General features: G+C 49.8%; 1 protein-coding gene and 1 long non-coding RNA gene across 5 annotated transcripts in view; one reads left to right on the forward strand and one right to left on the reverse strand.

The window, feature by feature from the left end:
- LOC140708787 (uncharacterized) overlaps window positions 1-9,661 on the reverse strand; it is a 60,550-nt gene extending 50,889 nt beyond the window's left edge. For all 4 annotated transcript variants that reach the window (XR_012088994.1, XR_012088992.1, XR_012088997.1 and 1 more), the window contains exon 1: window positions 9,438-9,661. This is a non-coding gene — a long non-coding RNA (uncharacterized lncRNA). The remainder of the gene's footprint in view (window positions 1-9,437) is intronic.
- Window positions 9,662-9,782: 121 nt separating this feature from the next.
- The window catches only part of APCDD1L (APC down-regulated 1 like), a 56,828-nt gene continuing 51,188 nt past the window's right edge, over window positions 9,783-15,422 (forward strand). Inside the window, exon 1 of the mRNA XM_008012952.3 lies at window positions 9,783-10,528. Coding sequence (XP_008011143.1) covers window positions 10,480-10,528 — 49 coding nt within the window. The 5' untranslated portion in view covers window positions 9,783-10,479. The remainder of the gene's footprint in view (window positions 10,529-15,422) is intronic.

The raw sequence follows: 15,422 nt of genomic DNA on the forward strand, positions 1-15,422 counted from the left end.
TTTTATTAAAGATGCATGTTATAAAACTCGGGTCAACAACTAAAAATTTTTAAAGAGACATAAATAATAATAAGCTTTTAGTGAAGATGAAACAATCATAAACAAAAGAAAGGAAATAATGAAGATAAGAGTAGACATTAATGAAATTGAATAGAACTATTCTATTGGTTGAGAAGGACTGAGGGTGAAGAGAGATTATCATTCCCAAGGAAGGATTTAGGGGTGAAGGAACCCTTCTATATCTTGATGTGATGGTTGCACACTGGATACATTTATCAAAATTCCACAGAACTGTACACTAAAAAGACTAGACTTTACTGCATGCAAATTATACCTTAATGAAAAATGGGTAAAAAACAGAAATGGGAAGCAGCATCTTTCATGGCAAATGGAAGATGACCATCTTTTGTTTTAAAGACAATGAAAACAAAGCATCGAAATAAAATTTTGGCTAGATACTGCTCCCTGGTCACAAGCTCTGAGCCTGAGGACTGCTTTACCTCAGTAAAGGAGAGCTTGACAAGTGTTAAGTGGTGTTGAAGATACACCATCTCCCAACAGAGACTTTTTCTTTAACAATACAACCAAGAAAAGATTCAATGATAGTTGGTGGCTTATCTACATAGCACCTGAAATCATTTCTGCCATCTCTGATGGGAAACACCACACCTCAGGCTGGGCTTCCAAGGGAGGCAGCCTGGCTGGGTCCCCAACAGCTTTTTGCTGGGCTTCCCTGACCTCTTCCCAGAGGAGGCACACTTTGCAGCCTCCTTCCTGGTTTCCTTCCCTGGAGTCTGTACATTTTACTGCCCCCAAAGTGGAGAAAGCATCACTGCCTGGCAGGGCCCTAAGTTTCACTCCTTCTCAGGAAATCTGCACTTTCACTGGCTTTTGGAGTCAGAAAACTTCGTAAATTCTGCCTCTCCTGGTACAGTTGCCGATGACTGAGAACAGATTTCTGAATTTTGAGGATGCTCAAAGCCCTCCGTCAACCCTCATCACACCCAGATAAAGTCCACGGCTTCACCCCATTTCCACCAGGGGCTCATCCCCCACCCCTCCCAATAGGCATTTGTTGAATGAATGACTGTGTGATGGGCTTTTCTGGTTTCTAGTTTTCTGTAATAAGACTGTATTTTACCTCGTAATAAGTAAAAAAAAAAAAAAAAGAGGAAAGAAACCTGCGCCCCAGGCGACAGAACGTTGTAGGGTTGAAAAGGAGAGTGTATGGCTTCTCACAGCTGAGAACCATGCTGGACACTGTTCATCTCCCTTCGGTGTGCCTGGAGTGTTTAATGGGTGAACCATCTAGATCCAGATGGAGAGAGGCTTGCTGAGATCACACTGGTGGACAGTGATTTAGCTGCACTGGAGCCTGGACTCCTCACCCATCGGATCCTGCCTCCTCCTTCCCCTCATCACCACGAGTCAGCATTATCCAGCACGGCCCGGTGCCAAGCTCTGGTCTTGGGGGGTTTTACCCACGTCATCCCATTTACTCAGAACAGCCATCCAAGACTGGTTCATGTGGTACAACAAACATACAAACATCAAAATCACATACACGATGGTGAGCTGGCCCCTGTCCCATGTCCACACTAGCGCAGACCTTACTGTGGGGACAGGATCACCAGCACTGGTTTCTTTGTTCCCGTCCCCTGCCCCTTTTACATTTTTTGTAGAATATGGATATTGAAATCCACCATACACTCTCTTTTTCAATAAGCCACGCAGCCCTGGAGACACAGCTGGACCGTGTGGATTTGGCGAGATGCAGGAGTGAGCCATCCAGAGCCATCTTGGAGACCGGCTTCCAAGGAGAAGCCCACTGGTCTTCACCAATGCATGTAGACACCCACCGGCTTCCCACAACGTTCAGGCTAAGGTCTGGGCCATGGCGCCCCAAAAACCCTTTCTGTTCACCTTTCTTTGGCGCCACCAGGCCACGAACATCTAAGCTATGATAAATATGGTAGCAAAGAAGACACAGGGGGGACTGTCACGCACACCATCCTGTATCACCCACAGCTCTCTTCCCATTTCGTGGCGCCTCCACGACCCGCAGAGTCCACAAACAGCGCCAGGGGCACTCAGACCCCTCGTGGTCCTTGGACTTTGGTGGGAGATCTGGTTTTACTTTGTTCAGATTGTTTGCTAAAACTAATGGCGTGTTTCTTAATTTCCTGGAGCTTGGGGAAAACAGCCCAGGGGGAAAAAAAAGAAAATCAGCCTCTGGTTCATTTTCTCCCTTCCTTCCCCAAATGAAAGAGAAAACTCAATGAATGCCCGTGGTTGATAGATGTGAGTACCTTGAATCAAACCCTGCTTCCCCGTATGGTATAGAGTCTTGGAGGAGCCTTCGAAGCCAGCTCCTTTCAACAAGTTTCAATAAAAGTGCCCTGCCATCAACAAAGGCACAAGCAAATCTCAGCCCCATCAAATCCAACCGTTTGTCACCCTGAAGCCTGGTGGGAAGGCTTTTGGGGTCAAGAAACCAAGGGGAGGCCAGGGGTGGAAGGAACAATATCTTGTTAACTTTTTCTCTTGAGGGCAGTTTGCAACTTCACTACCACCCCAACTTGCATTTACCTTGGCCTGAAGAATTGGGAGGTTCTGCAGTAAGGTCCATAAATTCCTTTTTTAAGCTAGCATGAGCCAAATATAACAAGTAGCTGTCCAGACCTGTTTAAAAAAATAAACCCCAGCTAAGCACATAAATAACAGCCCACTGCCTTTTATCATATAAACATGGCCGGAAAGCCAAATGCGCTACAGAGCCTAAACACAGATTCTCATTGTTATCTCATTAAGTCCATTAAATATGCAGGAAGGAAAATGCTTTCATATCTTGAGCCTGCTTTAAACTATCAGGGAACAGATTAGAGTCAATGAATGCTGTGAACTCTGAAACTGCCAGCCCTGGATGGGGAGTGTGGGGGCTGCTCCCAGTGGAATCCGGGTCCGCACCTGTCACAGACAAGAGTTCACACAATCTAAGAGGACTCTGATGTGCACCTCCCTCCCTCCCCCAGCCCCACGCATCCCCATTGCTGGAACCTTCAGTGCCTCATCTGTAACTCACAAATCAGGATCATGAGATAAACCCCCACCTCTGAGACAGAGAGTCGGTAGACTCCAAGCAGAAACTGTGCAAAAGTCTCTTGCCGGTGCTCCGGAAATTGCCAGGGGTTCCAGGCCGCAAGGCGAGACGGCTAAGTTGCTTCTGGCAAGTTGGAAAGAGCTTATCAATTATTCATGCAACTGGATAAACAGGGATTTTATCTTGTAGCATGAATCAAGAGATAAAAATTCCATTTCAAGAGGGAGGGGTGGAGACTAAACCCTGAGTGTTAATTGTAAACTGAAAAAAAGAAGAGGGAAGGAAGGGAAAAATAAGGTCTTAGGCTTGGGTTGTGCTGTGAGCACTTGTAAGATCCCCCACCCCTAAATATTGCTTCTCCAATTCCCCAAAACCCCCCAAACTAGGCAGATGGCCAGAAGAGAAACAGAGGGTGCCGTCTGTTCACCTTGAATTTAGCTAACCTGCTCCCTGGGTGACACACCAGCCCTCTTATTGGTGTAACGTGCCAGCCAGAACAGAACCAACCACTTGCAAGCTGATGGTGGGGGGATTATAAACCCCCAAACACCACCCTTTTAAGGTATTTCTGTTTAAAATCAATGTGCTGCTTCCAGACTGAAATCCAAAGCAGAGGAAAGTGTACAAACAGCTGCCTAACAAGGCGGAAGGCTCAAAGCAAAACAACACAAAGGCAGATCCAACATGCAGGATATTTTGGCCAAAAAATAAGATTTCTTTTTTCATGTCCCTTGCCCACCCACTACCCGTAGCCTTGCGTCTAACAGTTCCTTAAAGACTAGGAAATTAACCCAAAAGATGAAGTTAAGGAATTAGTGGTTTATCAAGGCATTCACATTATTAAATTTGACCATAGATGAGAATATTTATATGTATACATAAAATTAATCCATCCCAGCGTTAGCCGGGGTTGTCCCTGGGCTGAAGGACTATACGTAACTTTCATTTTTCTTCTTTCCACTTTGTATTTTCCAAGTAGCATATTAGGAACACTGTTAGTTTTACAATGAGAGAGAAATAATAAACTCAGTGCTTTTAAAATCCTATATGAGGAGCATATATTGATTTTTATAATGGGGGCTAACAATAAACTTTATAACTGACATAATTTGAAGCCACACATGTTCCCTAACTTTTCTTTTTCCCCTCTTCGACAAAAGCCTCTCAAAACAAGGAATCTGTCACAATAGCTTTTGCCTTTTCTTGCGACCCAGCTGGTGGATGGAAGTGGGGGGCCAACGGGTACAGAAAGGTGAGACCCTGCTCCAAGCAGCTCTTCTGCACACATGAGCAGACATCAGAGGATGGGGACTGAACCATGCTCTTCGGCAAGCCCTGGTGGATCTACATCACTCCAGACTGTCAGTGTCACGACCAGAGGGACCTGACTGTCTGGGTGTCATGTTGATGAAGCTATTGGTGCCACACCCAGCTGCTCAGCCACCATTCCACAGCCTGCCATGAGTGGTCCCAGCATCAGTGAACGGTTTGAGCTGGGCTGGTGACTCAGAAATTTAACAAAAACAAATCCCCAAACCTCCCAGGCAAACAAGGCTGGCCACATAAGAGCAGGCATTTGCTCTTCGCTCAACAGCACCTGCCTGTCACGCTGGTGCTGTGGCTGTTCACAGGAAGAACACAAGGCCATGCCTTTGTGGGAAAGCACCCCTTAAGTGCAGGGATTAAGATGTGTCTCCACAGCTTGAGTTAACACATTAATGAATTGTTACTAAAAAATTAACAAACCATTCGGTGTGAGCACCATCCAGAGCAACAAATACAGCAAATGGAGTGTTAGTCATCCACTCACCCACCCATCCACCCACCCACCCATCCACTCACTCTTTCACACACCCATCCACCAACCCAGTCACCCATGCATCCATCTATCCATCCACCCCCCCACTCATCCACCCATTAACGCATTCACCCACTTACCACCCATCCACTCATCCACCCACCCATCCATGCATCCATCCACCCATTCATCTATTCATCCATCCATCCATCCATCTCACCCTCCATCCATCTATCCATCTATTCACCGATTCATCCATCCATGCCCCCACCCACCCACCCATCCACCCCTCCACTCACCCACTCACACATCTATCCACCTACCCAATCACCCATCCATTCATCTACTGAATTCATACATTCATTCAAAACATATTCACTAAACATTTATGTGCCAGGTGTTAGGTTAAGCCCTCCAACGCCATCCTCCCCCAGCCCCTACCATACACACAGTAGCCAGATAGAGCAGGAAGACCTATACAGGTTTGAGGGCTGGTGGGTGAGTTCCCAGACAGCTCTCAGGTTGTATTTCCACAACCTGCCTTCCCAGAGGCAGGTGAACAAGATGCCATTCAGGACCTAGGTAGTTTAGATTCAGGCTGAGGAGCCAGTCTTTCCAGCCCAGACCAGGTTTCCATCCAGGCTCCATTGTGTACCAGCTGTGTGACCTTCAACTTCTCACCATGGGGTTTCAGGGCCTGAGAAGACTGGACCCTGCACCCAGTGCTCAATTCCTGGACATGGTCTTCTAATTCCTACAGGTGGGGCAGCTTCATTCTGTTTTACAGAGGAAGAAACAGATGCAGAGGGAATTGCAGGGCCCGGACTGCGGTGAGGCACCCAGGGCTCAAACTATGAGAAGGCATTCACCTGGAGGGGCTATCTGCACCTGTGCCCACCCGAGAGTGAGTGCCCGTTAAGTGGTGAGCCCTGGGAACCAGTTTGCCTCCTCCTAGCACTGGGCCATGGTGAGTGGCTAAATGGTGGCATTAAGATTTGAATTCAGGTCTTCTGATAAACCCAGTGCTCATTCTGTGACAGTTCATTTGTTCTCTCATTCATTCACTCAGCAAACATGTAGTGAGCCCCTACTATGCACAAGGCATGTGCTAGGCTCAGGGGCACACCGGGCACTTCTGAAGGACAGGGACTTGGTTTTCCTGCCTCAGTTTCTTCGTCTGTAATATGCAGGTTGTTGTAAGGATCTGGTCGACTCGGGCCAAGCCAGCATGCTCACTCTGGAGGCAGAAATGGTCACCAAGAGGGGCCCAGCCCACCCCGGCCTGTCCCCTGCTTCATCCAGAGCTGCCCCAACCTACCTTTCTTGGCCCAGGAGGCTGCCTGGATGCTTATTTGGTTATTAGATAACCAGGCCTGGGCACCATTTCTTTGATCAGACACCCCTGATAACAAGCAGAGGAACCAGACCATTTTATCGCATCATTTTGTGGGGTGATCTTATCATCCCACAGTGTTTTAACAGGGACAAGGATGAAGAGGTAGGCATTTGGAAGGGAGGGGGAAGGAATAGAGGCCCTGCTCTGCAATACTTTCCTCCTGATTCCATCTGGACTTTGATTCTGGGGGAAGAGGTGGTGTGGGAGATAAACATGGAGCAGGAAGGCTGGCTCTCACTCACGGACATCTGACTCAAGGACGCTTCCCTCACACCCAGCAAGATCCCCTGAATCCTCCCAAAACCTCAGCCCCAGCAGCTCTGACCTCCCAGGGAGGGCCCCTGCAGTTAACAGCCCAGAAAAGCCCAGCTACAGAGGCCAAGATGCAGTAATGCCCACAGATGTGACTCACAGCCAACACAGAGCTGGGGCTTCTCCCCAAAACAGCTTTATGATTGCTACCATTTCAAAAGTTCTCAAGCGATTATTTGGTAAGAAAGAGGTCAGGAACCAAGTGTATATCACCCTTCCTTGAGCAAAATGCAAGATCTGGACAACATAACTTTTTCCTTTTTTTGATTAAAAATAAATTTATGTTTGAAGACAACAAATGAGTTTTAGCTTCGGTTCCTTCTTTTGCTCTTGTTTGATCTCCTTGTGAGTTGAGGAGAGCCTTGTTCAAACAGTATTTGTCCATTTTCTTTGCTTTTTTCTATTTGTGGGGTGAAATCTGTGTTACCTCGACAGGGGCAGCTCACCTGCATTGTGCTTCTGTTTCCTCACCTGGAAAGTGAGGAGCGCTGGACCCGTCAGCCTCCAGTGCCCTTTACAGCTGCCCACATCCTCCCAAGTGTTGCCCCATCGCAAGGGTGAGAAAGCAGCAGGCTCAGGGCCCACCTGTAACTCTCAGCCTCAACAGTTGGGGTTTAGCTAGGATCTAGAAAAAGCACTTTTTGTGTGTGTGTGTGACAAGGTCTTGCTCTGTCGCCCAGGCTGGAGTGCAGTGGCACAATCATAGGTCACTGCAGCCTCGACCACCCAGGCTCAAGAGATCCTCCCACCTCAGCCTCCCTAGTAGCTGAGACTACAGGCCTGTGCCACTACACCTGGAGAATTTTTGTATTTTTTTGTAGAGATGGTGTTCTGCCATGTTGCCCAGGCTGGATACAAAAAGTACTTTGGAGTTCTTTCCCCCATTATTCACACACCTCTTTGAAGAGAAGCTGTTATTTTAAAACAGGCCTTTTCTTTTGGGGTCCTCAGATTCAGAAAGGAGTAGACAAGCCAGTGAGACAGGACATGTTCTGAAGACACAGCACGGTGGTCGGAAGCAGGGACCCGGGAGTTCTGCCACCTTCCAGCTGCCTGGCCTCAGGACAGTGGCCCAAATTCTCTGAACTCAGTTGCCCCAGTTTGTAAAATGGCCTGATCATAATTCCTACTTCTTGTCAATTTGCTCAGATATAAAGTACATGCATACAAAATACTCAACCCACCTAGCTCCCGGCCCATGCCACAGTCTCAATAATTATCAGCAAATCCTCTCATTTATAAATAAGCCAATACAACTATTAATACACAAGCACCATACTTTGTGGAAAAGTTTTTACCTCTAATAGCAGTACAATAAGTTCTGAAAATACTGAATTATGACCCCACATAGGACATCAGTGTAACACCCATCCTCCCCGCGAAAAGCCACTAATGCTTGAACCCCCATCAGCCGCCTGGGACTTTGAAACACCTACATCCAGAAAGCCCAGAGACTGAAGTCTCAAATGATTATGGCCAGAATAGCATGTAGTTTTAATTTTTTTTGTTGTTTTGTTTTGATATGGAGTTTCACTCTTGTCACCCAGGCTGGAGTACAATGGCACGATCTTGGCTCACTGCAACCTCCACCTCCCAGATTCAAGTGATTCTCCTGCCTCAGCCTCTGGAGTAGCTAGGATTACAGATGCCTGCCACCACGCCCAGCTAATTTTTGTATTTTTAGTAGAGGCGGGGTTTCACCATGTTGGCCAGGCTGGTCTTGAACTGCTGACCTCACGTGATGCACCCGCCTCGCTCTCCCAAAGTGCTGGGATTACAGGTGTGTGCCACGGCACCCGGCCTTAGCATGCAGTTTTTAAACTACCCATAATTGTAAATTTTGTACATTGAAAGACAGATAATTGAACAAATAATCACAATTATGCAATTATAAATAATCACCCTGCACAATTCTCCTCTTGCCCACAAAGTTATCCCTTTCATAAGAATTTAACATGTGGCCTGTAGCCATTGTCTGCCAGGGAAAGCTCATACCGATTTCGGTTTCAGAAAGGCCACCTCGCGTCTCATAGAAACCAGAAAAAAAATGTCATTTTCAGGAAGCAAATTGATCATTTTCCTCACATTTCCATTTGCATAAGGTTGTGCTGTGGCCTTGCTCTGGACTTTTTCCTATTCTCTGTTGCCTCTGGAGAGGAGGAAAGCTAAGGACAGCTCGTGGGCCCGCGTCGGGGGTCCCTGGGTGGACTGAAGGGCTCTTGTATCTCCTGGAAGCCTCACCCAAGTTTCTGGTAAGAAATCAAAAGGTGAGGTGGTGTCCCCTGGTCCTCTGTGGGATGATCAGCTCACAAAAGTGGGACATATGAGTCTATCAAATGCTTCAGAGGGGCAGGTGGACTGCTCACTGGTGAGCCCTGGGAAACGGGCCTGGCCCAGTTCTCCAAACCTTTCCCCAAGGAGGCCACATCTCTGTCTTCTCTCTTCTCTCTTGTCTATTCTCTCTTCTCTCCCCTCTCTCTCTCTCTCTCAATCTCTCTCTCTCTGCCCCCCCCCTTCCTGGTTCTTTTTACTTCTCTTGATTTCACTCCCTCCTTCCTTTTCCCTCTCTCTTCCCTCGCCTTACTCTCTCTGCCTGTTTCCCCTTTCCCCACTTTCATTTCTCTTTCTGTCTCTTTCTTTCTCTCCCTCTCTCAGGTCTCTCTTCTCTGTCTCTCTTCATCCTCTCTTTGCCCCTCTCTCTCCTCTTACTTTCTTTCCCTTTTTCCTTTTTCTTTCCATCTCTTCCTCTCCGTCTCTGGGTTTATGGCCACGCAAGGAAACCCGCACATCCCCAGCCCACAGCCTCGCCCCCTCGGTCCCACTTCTGTTACCCGGTGATCCATGCAGGTGGGAACAATCCAGTTAACTTTTCCCATCCGAGTGATTCTCTTTCTCTTCTTCATTCATAAATCCCATAACTCTCCCTGTCCTTCTTTCCAAGGCTCGTGCACTTGACTTCAAGGCTTGCCTGCCATCCAGGGTGCCACCAGAGTCCCAGTGCCTGGGGTGGGGGCCGGAGTGGACCCATTGGGGTCCCCCAGCCTGTCCTCCGCCTCACGGCTGCCTTGCCTCTGAGCTGCCACCCTCAGCTGACTCACTCAGATGAGATTTGGGGAGTGGGGGGGGGAGCAGGAGGAGGAGTTGGGAGGAGGAGGAAAACCCGCCTGGTCGGCTCCACACTTCGCCTGGATGCGTTTGGGTGTGGTGGGGAGGGGTTGAGGGCCTCATTCACAGACAGAGACCGTGGCTGGCTTCTAAGCGACCGGGTTGGCCACTTTCACTGAGCTTCTGGGTTTGCTGGGAACCAAGTTGACGCGACTTTTCCAGGAGTATCTGGAAGACCTGAATAGAAACTTCAGGGGTCCCAGGACTTGAGGGGCTAAGGGGAACCCCCTGCCCCGCTTCACCTTCCAGGGAACGGCCTGGCTAGGGGTGCGCTTTGACGCAAGGAGCGCATCGCTCTGGTGGCTTGGCCGGGACCAGAGTTTGGGGAAGGCCTCCTTGCCCACTGCGAAGACTTTGGGGAAGGCGACTGCCAGGGGACAGACATCTGGGGGAGTGCTGGGGGTCTGAATGGTAGAAAGAGCTGCACCAGGGGCTGTGCGCCCTGCGCGGGTGTGCGAGCCTCGCCGGGGGCTGTCTCCACCTCTTCTGGCGAGTTGGACCTATGAGTGAGCAGCTCCGCTTACAACTATCAACAGCCGGGGAGGCTGAGCGCGTGTGAGAGCCGAGGGGGGCGCAGGACCCTTGCAACTTCTTCTCAGGACCCCAGCCTGGACGCCGGCGCCTGCTGCCGTCCGAGAGCCCAGCGCGCGCGCCTCCCCTTGCGCACCTTGGGCGTGCCCAGCGGGCTGTCCTGCCAGCCCCGCCGGGATGCTCGCAGCCATGCTCCCCTACGCTTGCGTCCTGGTGCTTCTCGGAGGTAGGTGCCACCCTCCCCCATTCGGCAAACTGGCTGAGGTCGGAAGGGAGGGAACTCGCCGTCTGATGTCCCCTAAGGGCCCTTGGAGGACTACGGCCCTGGGCAGGCGCACGCGGCCGCTGTGCTGCGCCCTGAGCGCCCTTCTCCAGTCTCACCTGTCCGGCACCTGCGCGCCTCCAGGAGCTTCCTGGGCCCTGCGGAAGGGAGTCGCGTCACCGCACCATGTGAGCGCCCCTGTACGCTCTGCGCCAGTCGGAGCCTGGCCTGTAGGTACCCAGAGCTGCCCTTTGTGCTGGGCCCAGTGGGACCGGGGCCTCCAAGAAGATACAGGAGGATCCCAGACCCACCACTGAGCCCCCCGTGGTACGGGACAGGCCCGGTCACTCAGACCAAGGATGCTGGGGTTCTTCGTGCCCACGGAATCCTGACCTGTGTGGGGTCGGGGCTTCGTCCTGCAGCGGGACTTGGGGAGAAGCTAGGGAGCACACAGTGGCCCCAGGCTCGAGTTGTGCCCAGCAGGCCTGACAAAGGGGACCAAGGGGCTTCAGGAACTCCTGGTAGAGGAGGCAGTGCCTTCTCCGGGACTAAGGGGTTCCTGGTGGCTCTTCGTGGGGGTGGGGAGTAGGGTATACAAAACTGTACAAAGGCCAGCTGACTGGAGTGTGCCGTCACAGGGGCCAGTCACCACTGACAAAAATGACAGTAACCACAGTTGAAGTGTGCCCAGCTGGGGGCTCATCCCCAAGCACCCTTACGTTATGAAAGGCTAAGAATTCTGGCCCTGGGCTTAGACCACCTGGTTGGGAAGCCCAGATCAACATGGTATCAACCCGTCTGGCCTTGGGTAAGCATGGCCATCTGCTCTCTCAGTCTTGACTTTCTCTCCTGTCAAATGGGCTCACAAAATCCCCTCTTCCGTCTGGGATGGTTGTGAAGATTACGAGAGCATGTGCAGGAAGAGCACTCCACTTGCAGCCTGGCCCTGAGCTCGCATTCAGGGAATGGCAGCCGAGAACCCCGGGGTAATGAGGGGCTGCGCGCTCCCAGGGAGCACAGGCAAGGAGCAAAGTCTAAGTCACCTCGAGGAGCTCTTCAATCACAGTCTTTTCTTCCCAGCCCCCATATTTCTAGGCAAGCTGTTTTGGGAAGAGCTGGCAAGGGTGTGAATGAGGGTCGAGGGAGGGTCGAGGGAGGGCGCCTCCGCAGTTTGAAGAGTTGCAGATGCACATGTGGAAAGGGACATTCATCCAGGGGCCGCTTCCCCTGGCAGCCTGGGAGCGAGAGGTCACCCAGCTGCCCTTGGCCACAGAGTTGATCACCAGCATGAAAAGAGACCACCCCAGCCCTGCTGCTTCTTTAGAAAGGGCAGGAAAATGTGAACAGGAAACGATGAAAGGGGGCCAGGCGTGGAAGCGCCCCTCTGCTGGGTGCTGAGATAGGGAGGACAGGATGGGGAAACCAGGTATCCATCTGCTGTCATCCACCTCTTCCAGGTCGTTGCACCCAGTGGGAATGGGACAGTCTAGAGTGGTAGGACACATGCCCCAGGAGCCTGCAGTCTCAGTCACAGCTCAGGACTGTTGTCTTTGGCAGGCCCGAGCTTCCCGTCATGCCAATAAAATCACTGTGAGTGTAGAACCGTGGCTGGCGCCTGGGGAGTCCTGCCGCCCAGCTCCTCGGTGACCTTTCACCACAGCAAGTGAGACAGATTCAACAGCAGAGAAGCCAAGAGTGTCCTGGGGGGCTGACGAGAGAGGGGGGCAGCCTGCTCCGGGGTCCTCCTGCCCTCAATTCTGACACAGCCGCCAGAAACGGGGAGGATGCCGTTCAGCCTGCCGCTGCAGCTCCCAGCACTACCCTGGGCACTCTTTTCCACTGAACGCTTCTTTCAAAAGCTCTTTTCACCGCTGGCTGCATCACCAGGTGATGAGATCCTTTTGCTTTAGTAAAAGGAAACGGGACCCAGTTGATCCTTCAACTACTTACATAACTTAGGTGCCTGAGCTGGGCAGGCCTGAACTTCATGTCTCCAGGTTCGAGAAACTATATATATAATGGCACACCAGCCACCCCACCAAAGGAATTCAGATTGAGTACACACACGTTAGGGGTTCCTAACCTCACCGCTATTGACATTTGGCACCAGATGATTCTTTGTTGGGGATGAGGGGCCCGTCCTGTGCATTTTGGGGTGCTTAGCAGCATCCCTGCCCTCTTCCTACAGATGCCAGTAGCACCTCCTCCTAGTTATAACTGAAAAAGTCTCCAGATATGGCCACATGTCTCCAGGGGATAAATTGGCTCCCCAGTTGAGAATCACTGGTATGAACAGATCAAACCCAATGGGTAGCTTTTCAGATGAATCTGTCCAAATCACTGGGTTAGACGGATTTTGTTATTCTTGCTCTGAACGATCAGGAAATCAAAGGCACAGTGGGGCCCCAAGAAAAACAGCATGGCTTAGGTAGTTTCTAATTTGGACGTTGATTTTTCCCATTTGCTCTCCCTCCCTCTTGTATCTGAACATGTCTGCATGGCGGCTGCAGGAGCCCGGCTGCGGTACGGGTAGTCACCCACTGCAGCGAGCCTTCCTTCAAACCCTGTCAGGCCAGATGTGTCTGGTGCCAGTTCTCCAGCTGCCAGCACTGGTTCACTCCACAGCAATTTCTGGCTTTTAAAAATCTCATTACTCAACAATTTGTGCTGGAGGGGGAAAATGAGAAACCATAGCTTCTCCTTTTTTTCTCGCACTTGTATTTTTTTTTTTCTAATTTCAGCTCTGCTTTTATCTCTTGCCATATACTTTCCGATGGCAAGTTATCATTTAGAGTCAGATTAACTAGGTCAAAATCACAGGCTATTCCATAATAAATTAGTTGTTGACGTGGAGCTCTGTTTTGAAACCCAGAATAAAAACTAAAGAAAATTACTTAAATACACTCATCCAAAAATCTAATGTGAATAGAAACCCGTAATCGTATTAGTTATTTAAAACAAACAAAAAAATTATCAGTGGAGACTTCCTCTTGCTGCTTTGTGATGTGCTCCTCAAAGACGAATCACTGTGGCCAGCTGTGTCACTCATCTTCTGACCAAGGCTGTGATCGCAAAATTCAAAACAACCAGCTCCAGGCAAATATAGCAGCTTCCTTGATTTCAAAACCATCTGGATGGCAAAGCAGTTAGAAGCTACATGTGAAGAAATATTTTTGCAGCGTATTGGAAGTTAACTGTGCTAATGAAAGCTTAAAGCCAGAATGAGCCCCTGATAAAACTTCCAAGATACAGTGGTTCATGCCAAAACCAGCCTGGAAAATGAAGATCAATAGCTCAACGTGAAGGGAAGGAGAAGCTGTTAAAATTGGTTTGAGTTTGAGGGCAGCTAGGCTGAGTTGGGGGACTCTTGAGAAGGAAGTGAATTCTGAAGTTGGCACGGAGGGTGGTTTTGGAATTAGACAGACCTGGGTCCTACCTTGGCTTTGTTACCTTCCTGTTCTGTCACCTGGATCCACGCAGCCTCCCTGAGCATGTGACCCAATCAGTGTGTTGGGAATGGTGATAACTGTGACCTCAGGGAGTGCTGGAAGTGTTCAATGAGATGGTATATGGCCAGGACTTAGCACTGAGAACCTGGTGAACCCTCTGTGCTGTCCCTGCAGGGAGTCAGATACTGCCCTAAAGTCCCCAGATATGGGGAAGAAAGACCCCGGGCCCCTGCTCTCAGGAAGTTGCCATTTCAGCTTGAGCTTGTACGCATCACTTAGCATCAGTCTCCTTTTGGCAGGTGCTGTATTTTCTTCCCCATGAGAACACCTTGACTATCATAATGATATCAACAGCAATAAAATTAATAATTGTTTGGGTTTAACCCCGACACCATGCAGGGCCAGGCTCCATCCTTCTTGCTGCTGTCTCCTGTCATTCTGCCCCAGCCCTGTAGCCAGTGCTACCCTCATCAATTTCGTTATCTGCAGAGTGGGGGTGTTGACAGCACTCACTGCTGGAGTAGGGTGAGCTTGCTAAGAGGAAGAATTGGGCTGGGCATGGTGGCTCATGCCTTTAATCCCAGCACTTTGGGAGGCCGAGGTGGGCAGATCACCTGAGATCAGGAGTTCAAGACTAGCCTGACCAACATGGTGAAACCCTGTCTCTACTAAAAATAAAAAATTAGGTGGGTGTGGTGGCAGGCACCTGTAATCCCAGCTACTTGGGAGGCTGAGGCAGGATAATTGCTTGAACCCGGGAGGAGGAGTTTGCAGTGAGCCAAGATTGCACCACTGCACTTCAGCCTGGGCAACAGAGCCAGACCAAAAAAAAAAAAAAAAAAAAAAAAAAGAATTGTCTAGCAGAGAGGCACTGACAGTGTCTCAATTCAGTGGACGTGTATTGTGTGCCTTCCTGTGTACGTGCCACTCACTGGTGTGAGATGCAGAAGACAGAAGGACAAATCAGACAGCTCCCCACCTTCATAGAAAATGGGGCAACTCAATCTTAAATGAGCAACTAATTACAAGACTGATGAGCACATTCCCAAGCAGTTTTAGGGGTGTCGAGCCCAGGCTGGGAGGTTCAAGAAGGCCTCCCTAGAAAGGTGATATGTAACTTAGAACTTGAAAAAAGGGGAGGGGCTAAGTGAATGAGGAGGGGGCAGAACAGACAGAATTCCCAGCAGAAGGACTAGTGTGTGCAAAGCTTAGATGCAAAAGAAAAGAGAGTGAGGGACCAAGTGGTGGACAGTGGACAAGGTCAGGGGTTGGCAGGGGGTGGTTCCTGGAGGGTTGTGGGGCCTCAGAAAATAGTTGGACTTTATGTCAAGAGCAATGGAGTGTTCACTGAAGGATTTAAAGCAGGGTAAGAATGAGATGCCTCTAGAAGTGAATTCCCCATCACTAGA

Source organism: Chlorocebus sabaeus, chromosome 2 (genome assembly GCF_047675955.1).
Source record: "Chlorocebus sabaeus isolate Y175 chromosome 2, mChlSab1.0.hap1, whole genome shotgun sequence".
Lineage (NCBI taxonomy): Eukaryota > Metazoa > Chordata > Mammalia > Primates > Cercopithecidae > Chlorocebus > Chlorocebus sabaeus.